Raw genomic sequence first — 27,000 nt, forward strand, 5'->3', positions numbered from 1 at the left:
AGACATGGCAATTAATGTGGACAACGACAAACAGAGAGAAGGGTTTGAAATAGAGAGACAGAGACATAGAGACAGAGACACAGAGAGAGAGAAATTAACAGATGATCAATACTAAGTACAGATCAGAGAAATTTATTAACAGTTACTAACTACAAAAAATGGTGGACAAGCTGGGTGTATTCTGTCATGCCTTCAATTCCATCACTCAGCAGGCAGACGCAGCTGTATCTTATTGAACTGGATGTCAGCATTATCTATTCAAAGAGTTCTAGGACAGCCAGACCTATATAGTAAGACAGAGCCTCCTCTAAAAGTCAATCAAACAAACACAAAATATTGAAAGAACTCAGAGGTCTTTACTGAAGCTTCTACAAGGAATTATACATTCACTCCTGTTGTATATTTATTCTCCAGAAATCTGCACTGCCCCAGCTTAAACTGTAACTTCAATGATATCTTACTAAAAGGGAATGCATGTTTAAACACCTAAAAATAGAAAGATGAAAATATTAACATGTAAATGTAAATGCTGATCATAAATAAGCAACATAAAACAGGACAGATGGCTCAGCAGTGAGGAGTTCTTGCTGCTCTTTCAAATAATTGGGCTCAATTGTCAGTGATTACCTGGGACCCACTACTATCAATTGCTATAAGTTCATGAGTTCTGAAGACATCTTCAGACTACTGTGAGGATTAGGCACACAAGAGGTGCATATTCATGCATATAATCAAAATACTCATATTCAGTAAAAATTAAAAATAGATCCCAGATGGTTGGGCTGATTGCATACTGTGTCTGATAAGCTGGGTAGCAGAGACTGCATGGCGTCCAATAGTTGGATCTGTGGGTCCCAACTGACTGTGTTTCAAATGTAAGAAGAAAACCAATGATGAGGTAAACAATCAGGTCCAACCTCAGAGCACCCAGCTAATCTCTGGGAAAGTTCCTGGGATGTTGCAGCAGGAATAATGTTTTCAAGCAAATGGACCCAAGAAGCAAGCAGGAGTAGCTATTCTAATACCTAATAAAATAGACTTTCAACCAAAATTAATTGAAAGGGATGAGGAAGGGGGGAATCCAAGATGGTGGTGCCAGAAGGACATTGGGTCTGAGGAGTAGGACAGCAATGTTGGTACAGCAACTAAAAGACTGAACTCTGGGCCCTAAAACAACAGAGATCCTGTTTCCCAGGTGAGAGGAAACTCCACGGTGTGGGAGTCAGTCAGGTCCACTCTCAGGTCACTCAGCAAGAACCCGGAAGATATCCCGGGTCCCAGGATACACCTTTCTGTCCTGATAAACTTTCCAAACTAAATTATGTTCTCCAGGGCACCACAGACTGGGAGCCCCAGTCTAGGAAAAAAAAACAGGGAAGAAAGCAGGACTGACCTCAGGTCACCCATTTTATCCCTGGAAAGGTTCTGCAGACCGGTGGGTGCACAGCTTCCAGGCCTGAGTGTGCCTCCAGCTGCTAGGCTTATATGCCCTACTCTCCATCACAGAATTGTGTGCCCCCGGACACTAGAGGCTGGGTTTCCCTGTCTGGAGAAAACCCCACAGGCAGGGAAACAGCAGGTCCCAGCTTAGAGAACTCAGCCAACTCTCCACACACACACTACATCCACCATACACAGGAACATTTTTGGAAAAGTTCTCAGCTTCTTTCCCAGTCGCCAGCTTGGAGCCATCATTGGCAAGTGCCTACGCATTCTACACACCACGTCAAACACCACAGACTGAGTCTTCCTATTGGGAGAAAACCCAAAGGTGGGGAAAATATCTGGCCCTACCTCAGGACACCTAGCTCCAGAAAAGTTTCTGGTTATCCACAGGATCCATACTCTAGCCTCCTGCTGTATACATGAAAGTGGTGCTCACCTGCCACTGATTACCACTTGGCTACTGTGGTATAGAGCTCCAAACTCAAACCTACAGAAGCCTGGGTTCCCTGAGATCAACCCCCAGATACTGCTCCAAAGGACAACCAGTTTTCCCTAACTAAACTGACCAAACCAGAAGGCACCCAGGTTACAGCAGCAGCTCACTAAATTTACAGCAAGAAACCCAGCAGCAGGGCAGCTGTCTCCAGAATTTCTCTGGGTGAGAGGATAGCCCCCTTTACTAACAAAGGCAACAATTACTACTCAGGTCTGTATGCCTGAGATGAGCTGTGGCAATTCTTGAAAAACACCTGCCATTCATTGACCATACCTAAAAAACGGAGGAGAGCTCCTTTGGGAAAAATCTTTCTGCCAAGGGGATTTGACCCACCACAGGATTCCAGGAAGTACCAGAAACTAACACCCAACACCTAAGATATACCAATGGGTAGAGGCCAGTGTAAAAGCTCAACCAACAAAAGACAAACAATATGGCATCTCCAGAACCCAGTTATTCAGGAGCAAGCAGCCCTGGATACCCCAGCATAAAGACAATTTCAGGCCAATCTCTCTTATGAGCATTGATGCAAAAATACTCAACAAAATACTTTGCAAACCCAATACAAAAATACATCAAAGATATCATCCACTACAAAAAAGCAGGCTTCAGGTCAGGTATTCAGGGGTGGTTCAATATGCAAAAATCTATCGATATGATCCACCATATTAACAAACTGAAAGAAAAATAAACACATGATAATCTCCTTAGATGCTGAAAAAGCATTTGAAAAAATCCAGCATCCATTCATTTTTAAAGTATTGGAGAGATCAGGGATACAGGGCATATACCTAAACATAGTAAAGGCAATATACAGAAAACATATAGCCAACATCAAAATGAATGGAGAGAAACTTAAAACAATCCCACTGAATTCAGGGACGAGGCAAGGCTGCCCCCTCTCTCCATATCTCTTCAACATAGTTCTCGAAGTCCTTGCTAGAGTAATAAGACAATTAAAGAAGATTAAGGGGATACAAATGGGAAAAGAAGAAGTCAAAGTATCACTATTTGTAGATGATATGATAGTATACCTGAGTGACCCCCAAAATTCTACCAGGGAACCCCTAAAGCTGACAAATACTTTCAGCAATGTGGCTGGATACAAAATCAACTCAAAAAATCAGTAGCCCTTTTGTATACAAATGACAAAAGTGCTGAGAAAGAAATTAGGTAAACAACACCCTTCACAATAGTCAAAAAGGACATAAAGTACCTTGGTGTGACCCTAACCAAGCAAGTCAAAGACTTGTATGAAAACAATTCAAGTCTCTAAAGAAAGAAATAGAAGAAGATATCAGAAGATGGAAAGATCTCTCATGCTCATGGCTTGGCAGGATAAACATAGTAAAAATGGTCCTCTTACCAAATTCAATCTACAGATTTAATGTAATTCCCATCAAATTACCAACACAAATCTTTACAGACCTTGAAAGGAAAAATTCCCAACTTCATATGGAATAACAAGAAACCCAGAATTGCTAAAACAATCTTCCATAATAAAAGATCTTCTGGAGGTATCTCCATCCCTGATCTCAAGCTGTACTATAGAGCAAAAGTAATAAAAACTGCATGGTACTTGCATAGACACTAACTAGTGGATCAAAGGAATTGGATAGAAGTCCCAGAAATACACCCACACACTATGGACTCCTGATTTTTACAAAGATGCCAAAACCATACAACGGAAAAAAGATAGCATCTTCAACAAAAGGTGCTGGTCTAACTGGATGTCTACATGTAGGAAAATGAAAATAGATCCATAATTATCACTCTGCACAAAACTAAAGTTCAGGTGGATCAAAGACCTCAGTATAAAACCAGACATACTAACCCTGTTAGAAGAAAAAGTGAGGAAGAGCCTTGAACTCATTTGCACAGGCTACAACTTCCTGAACAGAACACCAACAGTGCAGACTCTAAGAGCAACAATCAATAAATGGGACCTCATGAAACTGAAAATCTTCTATAAGTCAAAGGAAACTGTTTTCAAAACAAAACGACTGCCTACAGATTGGGAAAGGATCTTCACTAAACCTATATCTGACAGAGGGTTAATATCCAGTATTTATAAAGAATTCAAGAAGTTAAACAGCAACAAATCAAGTAACCCAAATTAAAAAATGGGGTACAAAGCAAAACAGAGAATTCTCAATAGAGGAATATAGAATGGCAGAGAAACACTTAAAGAAATGTTCAACATTCTTAGTCATCAGGGAAATGCAAATCAAAACCACCCTGAGATTTCACCTTACACCCATCAAAATGACTAAGAAGAATAACTTAAGTGACAACTCATGCTGGATAGGATTTGGAGAAAGGGGAACCCTCCTTCATTGCTGGTGGGAATGTAAACTTATACAACCACTTTACAAATCAACCTGACACTTTCTCAGACAATTAGGAATAGCGCCTCCTCAAGATCCAGCTATACCACTCCTAAGCATATATCCAAAAGGCGCTCAAGTATACAACAAGGACATCTACTCAGCTATGTTTGTAATAGCTTTATTTGCAATAGCCAGAAGCTGGAAACAGCAGAGATGGCCCTCAGTTGAGAAATGGATACAGAAATTGTGGTATATCTATACTATGGAATATAACTCAGCAATGAAAAACAAGGAAAACATGAAACTTGCAGGTAAATGGTGGGAAGTGGAAAAGATCATGCTGAGTGTGGTATCCCAGAAGCAGAAAGACTCACAAGGTATATACTCACTTATAAGTGGATATAGAATATAATATATAGGATAAAAATACTAAAATCTGTACACCTAAGGAAGTTAATCAGGAAGTATGCTGGTTAAGATGCTCAAACCCCATGCAAAAAGGCAAAGAGGATGGACATCAGATGATGGAGAACAAAGGAACAGGACAGGAGCCTACCACAGAGGGCCTTTGAAAGGCTCTAACCCAGAAGGGTGTCAAGGCAGATGCTGAGACTCATTGCCAAACTTTGGGCAGAGTGCAGGGAATCTTATGGAAGAACTGGGAGATAGTAAACCTGGAGAGGACAGGAGCTCCACAAGGACAGTAACTGTTCCAAAAATTCTGGGCACAGGGGTCTTTTGTGAAACTAATATGCCAGCCAAGGACCACTCATGGAGATGGCCTGAAACCCCTGCACAAAAGGTAGCCTATGGCAGTTCAGTATTCAAGTGGGCTTCATAGTAATGGGGACAGGCACTGTCTCTGACAGGAACTCATTGGCCTGCTTTTTGATTTTGATCACCTCCCATTGAGGTGGAATCAGCCTTGCCAGGCCACAGAAGAAGACAATGCAGCCACTCCTAATGAGACCTGATAGACTAGGATCAGAGTGAAGGGGAGGAGGACCTCCCTTATCAGTGGACTGGGAAAGGAACAGGGGTGGGAAAGATGGAGGGTGGGATTGGAAGGGGAGGAGGAAGGGAGGTACAGGGGGGATACAAAGTGAATAAACTGTTATTAATAAAAATGTAAAAAGAACACAATAAAATGTTGAAAGATTTTTTTAAAAACTATGCTGTTACACATAGTTTCAAACTATGAAAATATTGCCTGATGTCAGTTATTGCTCCTAAATATAAATAAATAAATAAATAAATAAATAAATAAATAAATAAATAAAAAATGAGGAAGACTACTTCATACTCATCAAAGGAAAATTCCACCAAGATGGCATCTGTATTCTGAGCAACAATGCCCCAAATACAAGGACACCCACATTTGTAAAAGAAACATTAATAAAACTTAAAGAACATATCAATCACCGTACATTAATAGTGGGAGAAGTCAACTTGTCACTATTATCAAGGGACAGAGCAATGGAAAAGAACTTAAACTGAGAGATAATGACACTAATGGATGTCATGAATCAAATGGACCTAACAGATATCTAGAGAATTTTTAAACCCAAAAAGAAAAGAATCTATCTTCTTTTAGCACCTCATGGACCCTTCTCCAAAACTGACCATACAGTAGGTCACAAACCAGGCCTCAAAAGATACAACAAGACTGAAATGATATCTTGTACCTTATCAGACCATGATGGACTAAAGATGAACCTCAACAATAACAGAAATAATAAAAAGCCTACACACACGCGGGAACTGAACAACTCCCTACTCAATGAAATCTAGGTGAGGAAAGAAATAAAGAAAGAACTTCCTACAGTTCAATGAAAATGAATGCACATCATACCTAATCTCATGGGATGCAATGAAAGCAGTCCTAAGAGGACTTTTAATATCACTAAAGGCCTTCATAAGCTATTGGAGACATCCCATACAAACAACTTAATGGCACACCTGAAAGCCCTAGAAAAAAAAGAAGCAAACACACCCAACAGGAGTAGACCACTAGGAATAACCAACATCAGGGCTGAAATCAATAAATTAGAAACAAAGAAAATAATTTAAAAAAATCAACGAAACCAAGAGCTAGTTCTTTGAGAAAATCAAATATATAGACAAACTCTTAGCCAAACTAAGTAAATGGCAGAAAGACACTATCCAAATCAACAAAGTCTGAAAGGAAGACAAAGAGATAACAGACACTGAGAAAATCTGAAGAACCATTAGCTCTTATGTCAAAAGCCTATATGCCACAACATTTGAAAAATCTAAATGAAATATACAATTCTCTTGTTAGATTCCACTTACCAAAGTTGAATAAAAATCAGGTAAAGATATTAAAGAGACTTATACTGCCTAAAAAAAATAGAAGCATCTATCAAAATCCTTCCAAAAAAAGAGCCAAGGGCAAGATGATTTCAGAGCAGAATTCTACAAGAACTTCAATGAAGAGTGAAAACCGATATTCTTCAAATTATTCCACAAAATAGAAATGGACACAACATGACCAAACTCCTTTTGTAAGACCACAGTTACCTTGATAAATCCTAAAAGACCCCAAAAGAGAAAGAAATCTTCAGACCAATCTCTTTTATGAACAATGATGCAAAAATACTCAATAAATTAACCACAAACCAAATCCAAGAACATACCAAAAATATCATCCAACATGACCAAGTAGGCTTCATTCCAGGCATGCAGGGATGGTCCAATATATGGAATCTTAATCCATCATATAAACAAATTGAAAAAAAAATAGCACAGGATCATTTCCTTAGAAGCCAAAAAAGCATTTGACAATATCCAACAGTTATTCTTGTTTAAAGTCTTGGAGTGACTGGGGACAGAGATACAGATCTAAAAATAGTAAAAACAATATACAGCAGTCCTATAGCTAACATCAAACTAAATGAAAAGAAAGTTAAATCAATTCCACTGAACTCAGGGACAAGACAAGGCCACACACTCTCTCCAAATCTCTTCAGTACAGTACTCAAAGTCCTATCTAGGGCAATAAGACAACTAAAGGTGATCAAGGGGATACAAATTGATAAAGAAGAAGTCAAAGTATTGCTATTCACATATATGACAGTATATAAAAGTGACCCCAAATATTCTACTGTACGAAACTCCTACAGTTGAATAACACTTTATCAAAGTGGTTGGATATAAAGTTAACTAAAAAAAAAATCAGTAGCACTCCTGTATGCAAAATACAAATGGACTGAGAAAGATTTAGGAGAACAACACACTTCACAATAGTTAGGAAAAAAACAAAACAACATAATGTATCTTGGAGTTATCCTCAACAAGCAAGTGAAAAACATGCATGAAAAAAATAAACAACTTTAAGCCTCTGAAGAAATTGAAAAAGATACCAGAAGAGAGAAATATCTCTCATGCTCATGGGTCAGTAGGATCAACATAGTAAAAATTGCTATCATACCAAAAACAATCTATAGATTAAATAATATTCCCATCAAAATATCAACACAATTCCTTAACAAACTTGAAAAAAACAATTCTCAGCTTCATATGGATAAATAAAAAAGCCAGAATAGCTAAAACACTCCTGTACTATAGCAGATCTTCAGTAGGTATCACCATCCCTGATCTCAAGCTCTACTATAAATCAATAGTAATAAAAAATGCACGGTACTGAAATAAAATCAGAATGGTGGATGAATGGAATTGAAGTGAAGAGTCATAAATAAACCCACACACCTATCGACACTTGATTTTTGACAAAGAAGCCAAAACCATGCAATGGAAAAAGGACAGCATCTTCAATAAATGGTGCTGGTCTAACTGGAAGTCTACATGTAGAAAACTGAAAATAGATCCATATTTATCACCCCACATCAAACTACAGTCCAAGTTGTTCAAAGACCTCAACATAAAACCAGATACACTAAATCTGTTAGAAGAAAAAGTGGGAGTCTTGATCTCATTGGCATAGATAATAAATTCCTCAACAGAACACCAAGAACACTGGCTCTGAGATCAAGAATTAAGGAATAGGATCTCATGAAACAAAAAGCTTCTATGAAGCAAAGAACTCTGTCAACAGAACAAAATGACAGCCTACAGCCTGGCAAAAGATCTTCACCAACCCTACATACAACAGAAAGAGCTATAAACAATATATATAAAGAGCTGAAGAAATTAAACTCCAATAATCCAAATAATCCAATTTAAAACTGTGGTACAGAACTATACAGAGATTTCTCCACAGAGAAATATCAAATGGTGGACATTAAATGCTCAATATCTGTAGTAATCATGGAAATGCAAATGACATTCCATCTTAAACCCATCATGATTAAGGTCAAAACCTGAAGTGACAGCAAGCTAGTGAGAATGTGGAGAAAGAGGAACACTCCTCCATTGCTGGTGAGAGTGCAAACTTATACAACCACTATAAAAATCAATCCGATGCTTTCTCAGACAATTGGAAATAGTGTTACTTCAAGACCCAGCTCTACCATTCCTGGGCATATATCAAAAAGATGATCCACCATTCAACAAAGATATTTACTCAACTGTGTTCATAGCATCTCTATTCATAATAGCCATGACAGGGAAACAAACTACATGTCTCTCAACCAAACCATTGTTTTACAGAAATTGTAGTACATTTACACAATGGAATGCACCTCGGGTATTTAAAAAATAAAGGAAACTATAAAATTTTCAGGCAAGTAGATGGAACTAGAAATGATCATCCTAAGTGAGTTATTCCAAAACCAGAAAGACATGCATGGTATATGCTCATTTGTAAATGGATAATGGCCATAATATTGGATAAACATACTACAATCTAGAGACCTAAAGGAGCTAAATAAAAAGGAGGACCCTATGAAAGATGATCAATTCTTATGCAAAAGTGGAAATAGAATCAACACCAGAAGTGACTGAGGAGAGGGAAGAGGATGAGAGCCTAACATACATATCCTCCAAAAGACTCTGCCCATTAGGGGTTCGAAACAGGTGCTAAGATTCACAGCCAAACTTTGGGTAGAGCACAGGGAATCATAGAAAAGAGTGGGAGAATAGAATGTAGAAAGACCCAGAGCTGGCAGGACCTCCATAAGAAGACCAACAAGGACAACAAATCTGGGCCCATGGGGACTTGCAGAGATTGATGGACCCACCAAAGACCATTCATGAAGAGGAACCAGACCCCTGCTCAGATGTAGCTGATAGGCAGCTCAGTCTCCATGTTCGATCCATAGTAAGGGGAGAAGGTGCTGGCTTTGACATGGACTCTGTTGTCTGCTATTTGATCATTTCCCCTTGGTGGAGGGGGCATTGCTATGCCACAGAGGAAGAGGATGCAGGAAGTTGTAGTGAGACTTGATAGGCTGGGTTCAGATGGTAGGAGAGGAAGGTTCCCTGTATCTGAGATATAGGAAGTGGGATAAGGAGGAAAGAAGAATGGAGGGTGAGACAAGGAAGAGTCAAGGGAGAAGATTACAATTGGGATGTTTAGTGGATAAATTATTTTTTAAATTAATTAATTTATTTATTGCAATGTGTTCACTTTGCATCCTTGCTATAGCCCCCTCCCTCATCTCCTCCCAGGCCCACCGACCCTCCTTCTTCTGCCCCTATGCCCTTTCTCTAGTCTCCTAATTGGGGAGGAATTCCTCCCCTTCTAGCTTATCAGGTCTCATCAAGGATGGCTGCATCATCTTCCTCTGTGGCATTGCAAGACTGCAACACTCAGGAGGAGGTAATCAAAGACTCGAGTTCATGTCAGAGAATAAATTTAAAAAAAACAAATTTAAATTAAAAATGAATTAAATGGGAATAAAACAAACAAATAAAATTTAAAAAAACAAAATACAACAGGTAAGGAGAGTGTCACAAACCCACAATTCAATGACTCAGAAAGCTCAGATAGTGTTAGTGTCATCATTAAATGCCATCCTAAGAAATTAAATATACTCCCTGCCAAATTTCAAATGCATGATGTTGATGAAAATCAACACAATAGCCTATGCTTACATATACAAAACAAAACAAAATAAATACCTAAAACCATATATTCCATGCTCAGCAGCCAATGATGGTGATGTTGATGCCAGGCATGTTGGCCTACATTTAAGCCCAACACTCGACTGGAGTTAGAGCTAGAAGTTCAAAACCAGCCTGTCTACATACAAACTTTCAGGAAACATCCAGGAACTCTGGGACATTATGACAACACACAACATGCTGATAATCAGATTAGAAGAAGAAGGATGAGATCAAAGGTCCAGAAGACATTTTCAACAAAATCATACAAGAAAAATTTCTTAACCTAAAGAAGAAGATGTCTATCAAAGCACAAGAAGCATACAAAATACCAAAGATACTGGATCAGAAAAGAAAGTCCTCTTACCAGAGAATAATCAAAACTCTAAATATACAGAACGAAGAAAGAATATGAAAAGCTGCAACTGAAAACAAACAAACCATACTAACCAACCAATCTGACAAACCAAAACAAACAAAAACCAACCAAAAAACAAAAAAGGCAGATCTCTTGGAATTAATCCTGTATTCTCAGTAAAAATGCTAGAAGATGAAGGGCTTAGATAGAGTGCTTCTGACTCTAAAAAACTGCAGAAGCCAATACAATACAATACAAATTACTAACCATGCCCAGAAAGTTTCAATCACCAAATGGGGAAAATAAGATGTTCCATAAAAAGGTCAATTTTAAATAATATGTATCTATAAATACAGCCCCACTCAAGGTGCTAAAACCACCACCACCACAAAAATAACAATCACTGTTCAATGATATTTCTTAATAACATCAACCCAAATTCACCAATAAAAAGACACAGACTCACAAAATTGATGATAAAATAGAATCCACCCTTCTTCTAAGTACAACAAACAAAGCTTCACATCAAGATAGACATTATCTCAAGGTAAAGGGTTGGAAAAAGATATTCTAAATAAATGGACTAGAGTATCAAGCTTGTATAGAAATTTTAATATGTAACGAAACAGTTTCCAAAAAAAAACTAATCAAAAGATGGCAAATGACATGACATATTAAAATAAAACATCCAGCAATATAACATTTCAACACTTAACATCTATGCCCCCAACCTAAGAGCACCCAAGTTATAAAAGAAACACTTCTGCAGCTTGCATCACATCCTGGCCCTCATAAACCAATAGAGGAAGACTTCAATATATCACTCTCACCAATGGACACTCCTGACCAAACTAAACAGAGAAATGCTCCAGCTAACTAACAACAAAAAACTAAATATACCCAAATGATGTTTACAGAACATCCACCCAAGCACAAAAGATTGTTCCATCTTCCCAGCAACTCACACATTGTTCTCCAAAACTGATGATATACTTGAACAGTGGAAGTATCAAAAGATATAAGAAACTTGCAATAATTCCATGAAATGAATATATAACATATCAAAACTCATAGTACACAATAGAAATGTTGACCAGAAGACAGTTCATAGCACTAAGTACATTTAGAAAAAAAAATCTGCAAGATCTCTTACTAGCAACTTAACAGCACACCTAAATACTGTACAACAAAAAGAAGTAAACAAAACTAAAAGGAGTGGACAATGAGAAACTGTTGAACTGTGTCTTCACAGGTAAAACTAAATGTCTCCACAGGAAAGGAATGGTGGATCCTATCAAAATTGATAATGATTAGATTTGAATAGTGGAGATCCCCTGAATAAGCAGAGGTAACTGTTCATCAGACAGCTTGGTCATTGAGTCCACACAAACTTATAAAGACTAGTTTTTTCTTCTTAAATAAAAAGGATACTTTTGTTGTTTCATATGAAAAACAGTTAAGAGGTTTAAATGTTTTAAGTAAATTCAAAGTTATAAACTTGTTTGAGATGGAATAATTTGGAGTGAATATAAAATTTTTGAGCAGTGTAGTGACAGACAGTGCCTTTAATCCCAGCAGAGACAAGCAGTTCACTATTAATTAGTTGTTTTCTGAATTCAGGAGTTACAATGACAGGGTGTTGGTGGTTCACAGCCTTAATCCCAGCATTTGGGAGGCACATGCCTTTTACATACCACCTGGGAAGCAGAGGCAGGCACATATGATTTACATTGATTTCATTTAAAAGCTACATGTAAAAGACAGGCTGAAAATCAAAGTGAATGCACTTTATTATCTAGAAATAAATACACTTTAAGGTATATTTATAAACTTTCAAAGATCTTTTAACTTTAATTGAGATATTATACTTTTTCTATTTCCAAAAAACCATTTTGCCCTATAAAAGATGCCTAAAAAGGTAGGACCCTCTCCCCTGAATTAGGGATGGGGCAGAGTTTTGATTTAATCTTTTCAGGAGAATAAAATCTTCCAACTAATGAATATGGAGACAACTGGACACATGAAACTTCTGAAGAAAATGACAGATCACCAAAAGAAATTGTCAAAAGGAAAGAATAAACTGTCCAACTGGTATCACTCACCTTCATGTTGTCTCTTCTGCCTTCTACAGACATAGTGCAAACTGTCTTTATGTGATTGCTAAGGAACAATCCAAAATCTCTATCTCATATCAGAAAAGTCACCTGGTAAGAAACAGAGGAAAACAGAAAAATGAGGGATGATTCTATTGTCATGAATCTCATAATCTTCTGGCATTATGTGACTTCTGTACTTACCACAAACTTCAATAATTAAGAATGTGTACAGTGTTTGTGAAAGAATGAAGGGGTGAGAGAAAAAGCCAAAAACATAAGCCTAAAGTATAGCCAAGTTTACATGAAAATACCTAAGGAAACTCTAACATGAAAAATGTGCACTGGACCAGAGATAACTTTGATTGTTTTTTAATAAAAATCAAATAAACACAGATTTCACAAATCACACAAGACAAACTCAAAGTGACACCTAAACTGTTATATTTCTAACCCTCCATCTACTACTAACCTCCTTTCCAGAGAGCCCTTTTGCTCTGGAAGTGGAAAATGGAGTTGATCATAAAGATAAGCTATGGCTTGCAGTCCCTCATGTTCCCTGGTGGGTTCAGGCACATCCCAGTCCTTGCCAAAAGTCACACACAAAGCAATGTTGGAGAATAATTTAATATGTTTTCTGATGCATGGATTATGTCACAAGATGTGGAATCTGCCCTATCCACTTACCTAAAACCAGGCACACCTGACAAAATTCTGCATCTCAGAAATTCATTTTGTACCCTGGAATTGAATTTCTCTAAAGCATGCCATTGTGACTGGTGGTAGTTGAAAGTTAAAAAAAAAAAAACATAATCAAGTATTCCTGAAAGATGAGCACCACCACCTATTTTCTTCCAGTTTCAAAACAATTTGTAAAATTTGTTACTCAAAGCTGTATGTGGAATACAACATTCATCATTTCTAGAAATGAGACCTTCAGTTTTCCAATCTGTCCACTGCAAAACCAATGCATGTATGTGCACACTAGAAAGTGATATTATAAGCACCACAACTTTCTACTGCCCAGGCCACAAAGTCCTCACTTCTCTGGACACTCAAGAAGGGTTGGAGGCCAAGGGTCTCTGCCGAGATCACCACATGGAGACCAACAGAACCACAGCCTGAACCACAGTCTGAACTACAGTCCATCTCTTTCAAAGCAGAACAGGCTGTGATAGCTCAGCAGCCTGCTCTTCCTGGCCTGGGGACAATGGCCCCACACTCAGCATGACATGGTCTGGTCTCACTCACAGCTCTTTAGAGCTACATCAGAGGAAAATCCCAGAACAAACCCATAAACTACCTCCCACTGTTGCTCCTGATTGTTAGGCCTGCCCAGAGTACATCATTATCTTGAACAATAGAGCTGAGTCTCAGGACAGTAGTAGCTCCTCTACCAGTGGATCAAAGATCAAATGATGCAGATAGCAGAGGCATTCTAGCTTTGTCCTAAACCCTATGGGCACACAGAAACCTAGTGTTGTTATAAAAGAATGAAAATCCCAATTATTCAATTTTAAAACCTGCTAGTGCAGAGAGGCAAAGAAAGCATCCATCTGACCCTGCTATTCACCTCACCTCTAAGAGGAAAAAGCCCCAAAAGCTCACCAGTTCAGATGACAGCTCAGGGAGGATAGGCTAAAGGAACCCAAGGCCAAAGGCTTCTAGCTCAAAGTTCAAAAAGCCCAAAATCTACAAAGCTAAAACTCCTTCCACTTTTACCCTCTGTCTTAAATATATTTCAGCTGAAAGTTCCACTTACTCTTTAATATCTGTCAGCTGGTTTCTTGCTTTGCCTCTTGACCTAGAATTAACACTATTAAATCCTGTGCACAGAGAGCTTTTGAATTAAAGGCATGTTCTAGGGCTGACGGAACCATACCGTAATCACCTGTTTACAATAAATTGTAAATTCTTGGAATTAAGATTTGTGTTAGGGCTCACCCACACCAAACAAAGCACGGGTTTTTACAGTTCACAATCTCAGGGATCACCCTGGGATCAAATATCCTCCAACACCCTCATCTTGGAAATGATTTAAAATTCAATCTTCCACTCTCCCAGGGCACCTGTTCATTTTCCAAGATACAGGTAATTTATGTTACACACTCAGTGTCCAGTGAATTCATCTCTACCTCATAGTTGGGAAGTCCATCAGCCAAACTTCAGTCAAAGCCAAAGAGTAACAACCAATAAAGAAACAAATGGCCATGAATTTGAAAGAAAGGAGTAGTTAATGGGAGCTCAATGAAAATGAGATATAAAACAAAAAGGATGTGGCTGTTCCTACGTATGTTGGAGTAGAAAGTTTATTATAGATAGACGAGAGAACATAGTCAGACACAGGGAAATCTGGGACAGTCTAGAGTTGACATGACCCTGAGCTATGTGAGAAGAGAGGAGAAAGAGAAGTGGAGAGCCTGAACAAAGGGCCAGGAGGATAAACGACAAATGAAAAAGACCAAGTAACCAAAACATTTAGAATACATAGTAAGGGCAGCTGGGAGGAGGGCAACTCAACTCCTGGGCTAGAGATCTGTGTATGACACCCATACCTTATAACAGGTGAGGACTGAGGGATGCTGGGAGAATCTGACAGCCACGTCTGCTTTGATTGTTAAGTAGCCTCCTTAACGATTCATCCCAGCATTTGAGATGTAAGAGTAGAGAGAAGAGAGAAGGATGAAATGATTTCATTATAATCTCAAAAATTATTTTTAAAAGTTGAAAATGGCCTTATGGTCCAATATTCTTCAGATACTTCAGGTATGTATTAGGGCACATCAATTATTACTCAAACCTTTTTTTTTTCCTCTCAGGTTGTGCATTTTCAAACAGGGACAGAGGGGACATTCCTGTTAGGAATTACCACATGAGTTTCTCCAGATCTGTAGTTCAACTATAGAAATTTGCTTTCCAGAAACAAGCTCAGCTCCTAATCCATATTCTTGATTTCACTGTATATGAATCCCTCCAAATGTACAGTTTTCACTTTTACTGTCTAAAGTTGATTACCTGACTCATTGCCATCTTCCCTCCTCCCCCTCCCTTCTTGTGTTGTAACTAAAGCTTCAAAGTAGGTCAGTGAACTCAGTTCTTACACAGGTCCCTCTTTAGTTGTAATTACCCACCTCCAAAAACAAACAAACAAACAAACAAACCAGGAAAGTCAATGGACACTCATTCACTGGTCTTCTTTACTTCACACTGACCAGTCAGGGTACACCTGAAAAGAGTTGCATAACTATGTTCTAAGCACTGGACATTAGAGGTAGCATTCAGTGTTCAAATAAAATGTAAACTACAAAACATGTGAAAGGCTTATCTACAGGAGTCATTGCTTTAAACAAAAACAAATATCAAAGACTAGAGAAAAGAAATGAAATTCTTCATGACTGGGGATTATCAGAGAATATTAACTAACAAGAGACTAGAGCAATGATGCATCAACAAAACAAAATGTAATAATACCAACAACTGACTATTTTAAATATTCATTTAATACGTGTACAGTGTACTGCATGCATGTATACTTGCATGCCAGAAAAGAACACCAGATCTCATTATAGATGTTGTGAGTCACCACCATGTGGTTTATCAGTGGTTTATTGAACTTTTGACTTCTGGAAGAGCAGCCAGTGCTGTTAAACTCTTAGTTGAAAAAAAAAAAACAAATAACAAAAACAAAAACAAAACACATAGGTATACTGACTTTGAAAAACACAGGTCATTCTCTTATAGAGGGAAAGCAATTAATAAGATACTATTTGACCTTGCCCCTGTGTACAATATTAGCTGCTAAGACTTGTAACCTGACAGAAACAGCTTTAGCCAATAGCCTGTGTCTCAAATTTGAATTGACATTACTGTGTCAATCAGGATTGGACATATGGGCATAGGACAGTCCCTTAATTTGAAATTCAATATTCACTGGATCAAGCAACCTGACCCAAATTGAACACCCACCAATCTGGTCTGTTTTCATTCGCATTCACGAATTAATAAATACACGTTGGAAAATTACAAATTAAAAAAACCTCACCCTGCCACATTTCTACATAATCCAGGATCCTAATCTCTAACAGGCCTGGTTAGCATACTATTTATCTGTGAAGTATTTTACAGGCAGCTTTCCTTCAGCTAAATTCTAACGGGACCACTAGTTTCTCAGCAATAGTAAATCCTTTACATCATCAGTTCTACTCTTCTATATCACAGCTTGATATTGGAGTGCTCTCTGACACAGGACATAACATTTACAACCCCCACAAAATTCAAATGGATCTTTTAGAACTGAGAGAACCTATCTGACACCTCTCAAAGGACACCAAGAACTAGGCCTTAAAAGATCACTTAAAGGTCACCAGACTAGTGACTCTACCATAAGGTCACCAGGAATTGGGGCATGTTGTAAGATTCCTTACCCAAGGAACAGTCTGAGGATAACCACAAGGATGGAAAAGTATCTTAAAGTGGGACATATGTGCTGAGCACCCTACCAACCTTGTAGTAGAACATTCAGTGACACAGAAAATACCTAACATTCCTAAGGCCTAGAGATAGCTTGCTCAATGTTAGTTATGTTAGCTAGCCAATCACTTTATAAAAAGCTTGCCATTGCTGAATGTCACCCAATCCTGTAACTGTTAAACTGGAACTTCCTGGTCCTTCCTAAAACCCCAGTCAAAACCCTGCCATGCAGCTGCTCAGGGTTCTGCTCTCTGATCCACTCTGTTGGTGATGTTGGAGAGACCAAGCTTAAGCCCAAATAAAATTCTTTGCTCTTACATATGTGGTCCAGCTCCTGATGATCTTTGGGGACCCTAAGATCTGCGCATAACATGTGGGGTCTCATATTGGATCCTCAAGACTCCCAAGCACCCCGGGCACAAGGAACTGAACAACAGCCAGTAAGTGAGCACTCTGTCTGTATCTGTCTGTATCTGTCTGTGTCTGTCTCTGTGTTTCTCTAGTTTCTTTTTTCGGGCCATGGGGCAAAATGCATCTATGTGGTCAGAAAGGTTAGAGCTGATGCTCTGGACAACTGTGGGCCACAGGGAGCCTGGAAGACATTCCGGACCCCCCCCTTGAAGGGCCACATCTGTAAAGGGAGTTGAGCATCCACTTTTCTGTGTTCTCTGGACCTCAGAGAGGATGAATGTGCCCCTATCTGTAAAGGGTGGTAGAGTACCCAGTTTTCTGTGATCTCTGGATCTTTGGACAAGGACAATGCAGGTAGCTTCTGCATCAGGGATTCACTGATATCCTACTTTCATTTTTCCACTGCAGGAGTGGTGGGATCTGCTGTCTGGCTCTGTGTATTTTTCTGCTTCACAAGCAATGGGATCTAGTCTGTGTCTTGTTTAACTGTTTTGACTCTCACTGCATTTTTTTTTATCTCTGGGACTGACTGAGGACATGGGACAAAATCCTTCTATCCCCCTAGACCTGATTCTTTCCCATTTCAGGGAGGCTTAAGCCATGCTTCATAAGTTCCAGTGAGAGTGGCAAGGAGGTGGCAAGGGATTGATACAGTATGTAGAGCCCCAAGCTTGGCACCTCTGCCAATGTTTTCTGGTCTCTGGTCTGGCAGATCTTATCCACTACTCTGGCCTCGGGTTTGGCAGAGCGTGTCCCCTGCTCTGGACTCTGATCTCGGAGAGATTTCCTGCTGCTGTGGTCTCTGGTCTGGCAGAGTTTGTCTGGTGCTTTGGCCTGTGGTCTGGTAGACAGAGATCAACAGATATGTTGCTGCTCCATTCTCTGGTCTGGCTGAATGCAGGTCACCATTCCAAACTCGGGTGTAGTTGGGTGGAGCCTGATTTGGGGGTGGGTCACCACTAATGGAACAGGATAGAGGGCCCATAGAGAGACAGGCCACTGTTCTGAGTTTTGGTATTTTCTTCTTCCATACTCTTTGAGCACATTATACCCAGTACATTTTTTTCCTTTGTTGTACTTTTGTGATTTTGTTTGCTTGTGATGGTCTCAGTGGGCTGGTGATCAAACAGCTGTGCTCCATTGTGACTTTGCCTTCCCCATGTTCCCAACACTACAAGCTGGGGCACCTCTGGTCATCAGTGGAAACACATATTTCCACATATTTGTCTAGGAAGGCTCGGTTGGAGAGGGGTCTGTGTACAGAAAATCTTGCTGGGCTCAACCTTGTTGCCTCCTTGCTATCTCTATGAGGAAGGTCAGTGACCTGAGGATAGCTCTGGCTTGGAACAATGACCGCCAAATAATGCTCTTAGCTGAAACGTATTGTAGTTATTATTATTATTATTATTTGGTTAGGGTCCTCTGTAGCCCAGCCTGGCCTTAAACTAAACAGCTATGAGATGACCTTGAATTTCTGATTCTTCTGCTTCACCACTTATCAACTGAGCTACAATCCCAATCCCACAAACTTCTTTTTTTGTTTTTTTTACCCATAGGTGGCTTCAACAAGGAAGTGAACCGAACTCAAATAGGGAAGGCTTGACTCCACTGAGCTCCTGGGTCTGAGCCTGTGTACTAGCACTGTACACAGAATACCCACCTGAGCACCTTGATATGTCACTTATTAACCTGGCTGTACTTATGAGATTGTCACCTGAGAATGAAGCCAATTCTTTTTTAGTCAAGGTCTCATACTGGCAACTAAAAGAATTTTATTAGAAAATATTAGAAAGCACATGTTTGATTGTGGTTTGAATGGGTGGGGAACCTCTATCAATGTGCTCCCCAAAGTGCTAAAGGACGTAAGCATGGGGAACGGGGAGGGGTAGATGAGGAATTCACCATGTCTGGGTATCTACCCTACGCCCCAGAAAATGAGTTGCTTTACTTAATCACCAATGCAAGAAAAAAAATAGCTAGAATGCATTTGAGGTTCAAAGTTTAGAAGTGAGGCTGCAGGGGTCCTTTTGGCAATGCTTTCGAAGAACTGCATCCATTCAAGTGCAATGTTTGTAAATTCATACTGAGCAAGGAAGGCAGGGAAGGGAAGGGGAGGGGAGGAGAATAAAAAGGAAGACAGGGGAGGAACATGTTCAAACTTTTCCTGTCAAGAAAACAAAAATGAAAAAAAAATCTTAATGAAGTCCCACTTTTTGTATGTGTGCCCAAGAAATTTTTTTATTATTTATTTAATTTTTTTGTGTTAAATATTTTTTAATTTTTTAAACTTCTATTAATTACACTTTATTCATTTTGTATCCCCCCATAAACCCCTCCTTCCTCCCCTCCTAATCCCACCTACTTTTCCCTTTCTTCATGAATGATCCTCCCCAAGTCCACTGATAGGGGAGGTCTCCATTTCCTTCCTTCTGATCTTAGTCTGTTAGGTCTCATCAGGAGTGGCTGCATTGTCTTCCTCTGTGGCCTGAGATCAAAGAGCAGGCCAATCAGTTTATGTTAGAAGCAGTCCCTCTTCCCATTACTATGTAACCCACTTGGACACTAACTGTCATGGGCTACATCTGTGCAGGAGTTCTAGGTTATTTCCATGCATGATACTTGGTTGGAGTATGAGTCTCTGGAAAGACCCTGGTATTCAAATTTTCTCATTCTGTTGCTCTCCTTGTGGAGTTTCTGTCCTCTCCAGATCTTACTATTTCCCACTTCTTTCATAAGATTCCATGTACTCTGCCCAACAGTTGGCCATAAGTCTCAGCATCTGCTTTGATAGTCTGCAGGGCAGAGCCTTTTAGAGGGCCTCTGTGGAAGGTTCCTAACTTGTTTCCTGTTTTCTTCTTCTTTTGATGTCCATCCTCTTTGCCTTACAGGATAGGGATTGAGCATTTTAGTCAGGATCCTCCCTCTTGATTAGTTTCTTTAGATGTACAGATTTTAGTAGGTTTATCCTATATTATATGTCTATATGAGTGAGTATATACCGTGTGCCAAGAATTTTTAAGTTGTGTTTATGTGTACATTCCTTTCATCATATTTACATATATACTCTAAATGCTTGCTGAATAATGGTGTTTCAATGTTTTTTCCACATTTCAACTGAATTATTTTTGGGCACTAAATCTAAACCTAATTCTTATCAATATTTGGAGGTTTTACTTGTTTTGAATGTGTGGTTTTATTTTTTTAGTTAACAGTGTGTACACAGTCTCTTACACCTGAGTCATCATATTTGGATCTCTAACAAAATAATGAAGAACAGTAAATAGTACTAATAATGTTAATGACTAAAATGAAAGTAACAGAGTGCATTTTACAATGATCTCAGATGTTCTTTTCAGACAGGACATTTTATGATGAAAATTTTTTCATGAGGCACAAATGCCTGTTAAGCTTAAGGCTTGTTTATAACAGTCTCTTGAAAAAAAGGTTCAAGATGCATCCTGAAGTCATAACATCAAATTATGTACAGAGAGGACATAATCACCATTGCAGATATGGTCTCCTAGGGATAAGTATGGTAGGATTAAAAGCCCAGGACACTTTCTGAGGATATGACTTCTCATAAAACCTAATGAAAAAAAAAATGATTCTTCCCAGAAAATGAACATGTACATAAAACCAACTACATATAAAGCAGGTACAGAGTAAATGTCAGGAGAAGGATCAGGTTAAAAACTAACACCAAATAAGTATCACTGTTGCTGTATCTGGAATTTCTACTTTATTTGGAATGCAGAGACAAGAAGACTGTTAACCCCTGTATTTAAGGAAGTGCATCTGCATAAAGAAAAGCAATGTTTCACTTCTCCTCTTCCTTTTTTTCTCCTCCCCTTTCTTCTCCTTCCTTACCTTCTATATGTGAAGCAAATGTTCTACCTCTGAGTTGTATTCCTGCCTTCTGTACAAAACAGGCAGAAACAGATAGTCTTTAGATATAATAAACCCAGGTGCTAAAGCTCACTAAAGCTTAGAGGAAGTAACTTATTATGGGATAAATTAAAGAGAACACAGAGAAGGCAACAGGGATAGAGGAGGCTGTCCTAGTAACAGCAGTAACAGAACAAGATAAAAAGGCTTGAGGAAAAGTTTTTTACAGATGGCACAATGGCTGGCATTAACAAATAAGATGCTACATGCTCCCATCCTTTAGGTGGGAATTCTGTAGTACTATGAGATTATGAAGATTTTGTTAAAGGAATTTACTGTTTAAAAGGTTATTTGTCCTTCCACAGAAGGACAAATTGTGAATTAGGTACCCAATACTGTGCTAAGTCCTAAACACACAAAAATGATTGATGTAAACACCACTCTTTCTCTATAAGCTTACAGTCTTGTGGGGTAATCCACCATAAACAAACCCAGAGACCATGCATAGAAATGTTTACATCACTATAAATTACACTATGAAACCTAAAGGAAAGCAAGAGGGACCTAACACCCCAGAAATGATAAAGAGCATACATATTCAAAGGCTGAGAGATGAGAACATTTTAGTTCAATAGGGGAAATGAAAGAAGGTGAATTTGTTTGAAGTATACTAGGGAAGAAGAAAGGAATGATAATGATGATGATGATGATAATAATAATAATAATAATAATAATAATGACAAAAGATTAAAGAGGGATGATAGCCATCCCTCTCTGCTGCTGCTTTTCTTTTCATCCTTGCACCCTCTCATGTGCCTCTGTGCCCTCTAGTGGTGATGGGAGGCAACTTCTCCATCATTTCTCTCTGGAACTGTTGCAGAGCCTGCAGGGCTGGTGGCTCCCAGGGAGAGCCCATGTTGGGGAGGCTTGGGCAGGTGACTCCAGGAAGTGACCATGCTTCCTCAGCATTGTTCCAGGTGGAATTCGGAACCCTGGTTGCCAGGTAACCAGAAGCCAGTAGCAGCAACAGCTGCCTGGACAGACCAGCTGGTCCAGAGGAGCTGGAGAGATGAATCTGTTCTTCTGCTTCCAGACTTCCAGGGTCTCAGGTCTCTTGGAAGTCAGCGGTGGTCACCTGGGCCGCTGCTGGAGACATATGGTGCGCTCACTGACACGTTTCTGGCCTGTTCCCCACCGGGAGACCAAGGTAACCACGGCCTCTATGTGGTGGGGGAGCTTTCTGGTCCACTCTCACCCCCTATCCACCGTGGTCGCGGCCTGGGCAAGTGTTCCTATTGGGTCACTGAGGAACACTTTTCAAGCCCGCTTTGGTGTAGGCAAAGAAGTCATTGGTGCCCCTCGGGGTTTGCACACTTCACGCCTACCTCCTGCCCTGGTCCTTTCTCAGAGAGAAAGGAAGCGAGCCTTCCAGCATGGTATCCCCATTGCTCAGCAATGATGGCGTGAACTTCGTGGAGCAGATGATCCCCTATTTGCCCACCACTCTTTCTGGCCCTTTATCCAAAGTTTGCGACCACAGGAGTGGTTCTGGACCTGATCCTGAAAAGGCAGTTGAGCGGCTCCACCAGGGAGGCAGACCTCAGTCCTCCTCCTGCTGTTTCCTAGGGCCTGTGCCCACACAGAACCGGGACGACGGAGTTGCAGCAGCCTAGGTGCCGGGCCTAGCCCTTTAAAGTGACATGTCCATACATGGCAATTGGGACAGAGGTGGGGCTCTAGCAGGTGCCATTCACCTTCCCCAGGGAATGTCAGACACCACCCTTTCTCATGCCCTGAGCGTCCTTTCCCCATTTGTGTAAAGGATTCTGGACCCCATTTGCAGTGTTTGTTATGGATGGAGCCCCTAGCACCCCCGTACCCCACCCTGGAAGATTATAATAGTTCCTTCTAGATGTCTGGGTGGGTTGGGGACACAGGGCCTTAGGGGTAACACCCCCGTGGACTGTCACAGGTATAGATCCTTCAGGTCAGACTGTGATGGGGACCAGCAGACAACGATGTGAGTGGGCTTGGGGTGGAGGGGGAGGTGAGCGGGGAGGGACGTTTGAGGCCAGGGTGGAGGGCCAATTTTGGCCAGGAGCCTCACCTTTGGGGTTCTCTCCCTAGGGACTGTCCCACCAGGCTCCTGGGTTTTGAGCAGCAGAGGGAGGGACAGGAAAGGAAGGATACCAATGCCCGCCCCCCGCAGCAGCGAAGCTAGGCCAGGCTCCCAACCCTGTGTCCCTCTGCCCTGCTCTCACCCACAGTGCCATCTTCTCGTTCTTGTCCCAGTGGCTGCAGAAATTCCCCCAGGATTTCTCTGGAGCCCCGGAACTGGCCATTGTGAGGTGGCTGCTGGACTATGCGGGACCCCCAGTCTTGCCAGAACCTGGACCAGTGCAACCTCCAGCTTTAGTATCAGAGGACACACAGTCCCTTGTGGACTTGAAGAGTGAGCTACTGTTTCTCTCCAATGTGGTGCACTTGGGGGCACCTGATCCTGTGTACTCACTGCCCAAGGTAGACATATAGTTGGTACAATCACCGACTGAGCACACCCAGCGCCTATTCCCATTAGAGAAAAGATTGCCTTAATTTTGTATATTTTTAAATTGCTGTTTTTCACTGTTGCATTATTGTTATTGGTTTCATATTATTATTAAAAAGGTGTTGCTTACTCATCTTAAGTGATATATTTGGAGATGGGGCCTCCCTGTTTGCCCACAGTGGTTGGAGCCATTCCTGGGTTGTGTTCCTGACTAAGCCAAGAGGTATGGAGCCTGTTTTTGTCGAGAGTTTCCTGTGAATTGGGCATGTGCTTCCATCTATAGACGATGCTGCCAGGTGTGTAGTTGGTGCCCAGGGGGTCTACTGGGATAGATTGAGTCCCAGAGAGAAAGCCAACAGAGTCAGCACTTGACAGCAGACTTTTGGGGCCACAGCTGGGTCTAGGGCTAGGATCTGAGGTCAAGGACCAGGACCAGTACCAAGACCCAGCTTTTTGGGCACTATCCCTGAGGGGGGGACCTATAATTTGAGATATAGAGTACATTTTGGTGGATCATTTAAATACATGATATGTCTACATAGCACGCCTGTTTTAGAACTCAATCTTTGGAGCTGGGCATGGTGGCACACACCTGAAATTCCAGCACTCAGGGAGGAAGCGGCCTGAATTTGAGTCCAGCCAGGTCTATAAAGTGACTGTAGGACATCCAAGCTTACACCAAATAAATTCTGTCTAAACAAACAAACAAACAAACAAACAAACAAATATAGAAACTAATGAACAAACCCAAAGAGAACTCACTCTGTGGACCAAGCTGACCACAGTCTCAGAAAGATTAGCTTACCATGGACTTCCAGGTCTAGGATGACAGGGATGCACCTCTGAGCCAAGCTAAGATATTTTTTAATGACCTATTCTTGAATCAAGGAATGAAAGGATAAAATAAGATGTACAAAGCTACCATTTTTCTTTTAATGAACAGTAATAAGTCTTCAATATCTACATTTATTTACAATTGCAAATCATTTCTGATGTTGTCAATAGGTGAGTTTTCTGCTTTACTTTAATTTCATACATTGAAAAATGTTTGAGTACGTATCTGCCAGTGAGAGGACAACTTATTGCTGTTTGCTATCTGTTTGCATCCCATATATGAGTTTTCAACATGAAACCCAAAGAGTCTTTTGACCAGTGAAAAAACTGGCCCTTGCTTAGGTTTAAAAATGATTTATGTATGTGCTGGTGTGTGAATTTGTATATACAAGTGCCCAAGTATAGAAATATTAGAAAAATCTATAGGAGTAATATGGGCTACCCAGAAATTCAGTTCAAATTATCAGGCTCAGAAACAACCAACTATTCCCACTGAGACAGTTCTCTGACATTCACTTATAGAACTGAGACAGTGTCATGAGCAAGTCTTTACTCCTAAGACTGAACAAACATATTCCAAAACACAAAAGGATTATATAATTTTAATTTGGAAATAGCATTTATTATTCAAATTATTTCATGTTATTCCATCCTTATATAACAATAAGTTTATAATCTGGATAGAAGACAATATTTTACTGATGTAATATTTCATTTAAGGTTATTTGAGTATCAATGAAATGAGTGGAGAATGTCTGTGGTAAGCAAAACTGGCAACATGACTTTGAACATCATATAACAATGACCAAAATAAGCCCCACAAAGCTGTCACCAGGTCTTCACACATCTGTCATGGCCTAAGAACCCATAATAACATTACACACCATAACATCCTTTTTTGAAATAAATATAATTGCTGTTACATTAGTTAGCACCTCTAGCTAATTCATTCAGAAGGCAGTACTTCAACATTAGGTGCCATATAGTAACTAAAGGGAACATGAAGAAGAATGGAACTTCAAACTGTACACACACACACACACACACACACACACACACACACACACATATATATATATATATATATATATATATATATACAGTCATACATTCATACACACTATTAAGCATTTTAACATTAATGTTGGTAAAAATAGAACACATTGGGGAACATCTTCCACCCTTGGATGTGTACTCAGATGGCTGACACATGAGAATCAAGATTTCAAATGTAGCTTTGCCTAATTACTGACATCCAAATCAGGCTTGAAAACAAACATCTTAGAGGAATTTGTGAAAATGAAAAAAAATCACCACACTTTCTCAGAGACCCTTCATTGAAAAGCATGATCACACTCTACCTAATATTAATAAGCAATGGATTATATCGATGATGGGAATCCCATTCTATACTTTGCAGGAGAAAAATACCTATCACCAAGTAGAAATGCATTATATCAACAACAGCCACAGAAATAATATCAGAAAGACCTAATAAGCTTCTGTGATTGGATTTGATACGCATACAGCAAACTTCAATACCTACACCAATGTTTCAAAATATAGCACACAAACCACAATTGGTGACCTCCTCCATTACATTATAAGTGAACATGTTAAATAATTTACTTCCTCCAAAACTATGATGAAAAACAGATCAAAAAATGTTTCTTTTCGTGATTAAATTCTTAGGGTGTACAGATTTTAGTATGTTTATCCTGTATTATATGTCTAATACCCACTTATGAGTGAGTGTATACCCTGTGTGTCTTTATGCTCCTGGGATAAGTCACTCAGGATGATATTTTCTAGATCCCACCATTTGCCTGCCAATTTCATGTCTTCCTTATTTTTAAATGCTGAGTAGTATTCCATTGTGTAAATGTACCACAATTTCTGTAACTATTCCTCAACTGAGGAGCATCTGGGTTGTTTCCAGATTCTGGCTATTACAAATAAAGCAGCTACAAACATGGTTGAGCAAATGTCCTTGTTTTATACTTGAGCATATTTTGGACATGTGCTGGATCTTGAGGTAGTGCTATTCCTAATTTTCTGAGAAAGTGCCAGGTTGATTTCCAAAGTGGTTGTGCAAGTTTACTTTC

The 27,000-nt window shown here is 39.7% G+C and overlaps 1 protein-coding gene across 6 annotated transcripts in view; it reads left to right on the forward strand.

Annotated features, from left to right (window-relative positions):
- LOC132650979 (cytochrome P450 3A1-like) overlaps positions 1–24,194 on the forward strand; it is an 800,659-nt gene extending 776,465 nt beyond the window's left edge. For 3 of the 6 annotated variants that reach the window (XM_060376306.1, XM_060376299.1, XM_060376304.1), the window contains 2 exons: positions 22,607–22,720; positions 23,781–24,194. In XM_060376306.1, the coding sequence (XP_060232289.1) occupies positions 22,607–22,685 (79 nt within the window). In that variant the 3' untranslated portion in view covers positions 22,686–22,720; positions 23,781–24,194. The remainder of the gene's footprint in view (positions 1–22,606; positions 22,721–23,780) is intronic. The other 3 variants (XM_060376305.1, XM_060376298.1, XM_060376302.1) reach the window with 1 other exon arrangement.
- Positions 24,195–27,000: the final 2,806 nt, after the last annotated feature.

This window comes from Meriones unguiculatus (assembly GCF_030254825.1).
Source record: "Meriones unguiculatus strain TT.TT164.6M chromosome 13 unlocalized genomic scaffold, Bangor_MerUng_6.1 Chr13_unordered_Scaffold_37, whole genome shotgun sequence".
Lineage (NCBI taxonomy): Eukaryota > Metazoa > Chordata > Mammalia > Rodentia > Muridae > Meriones > Meriones unguiculatus.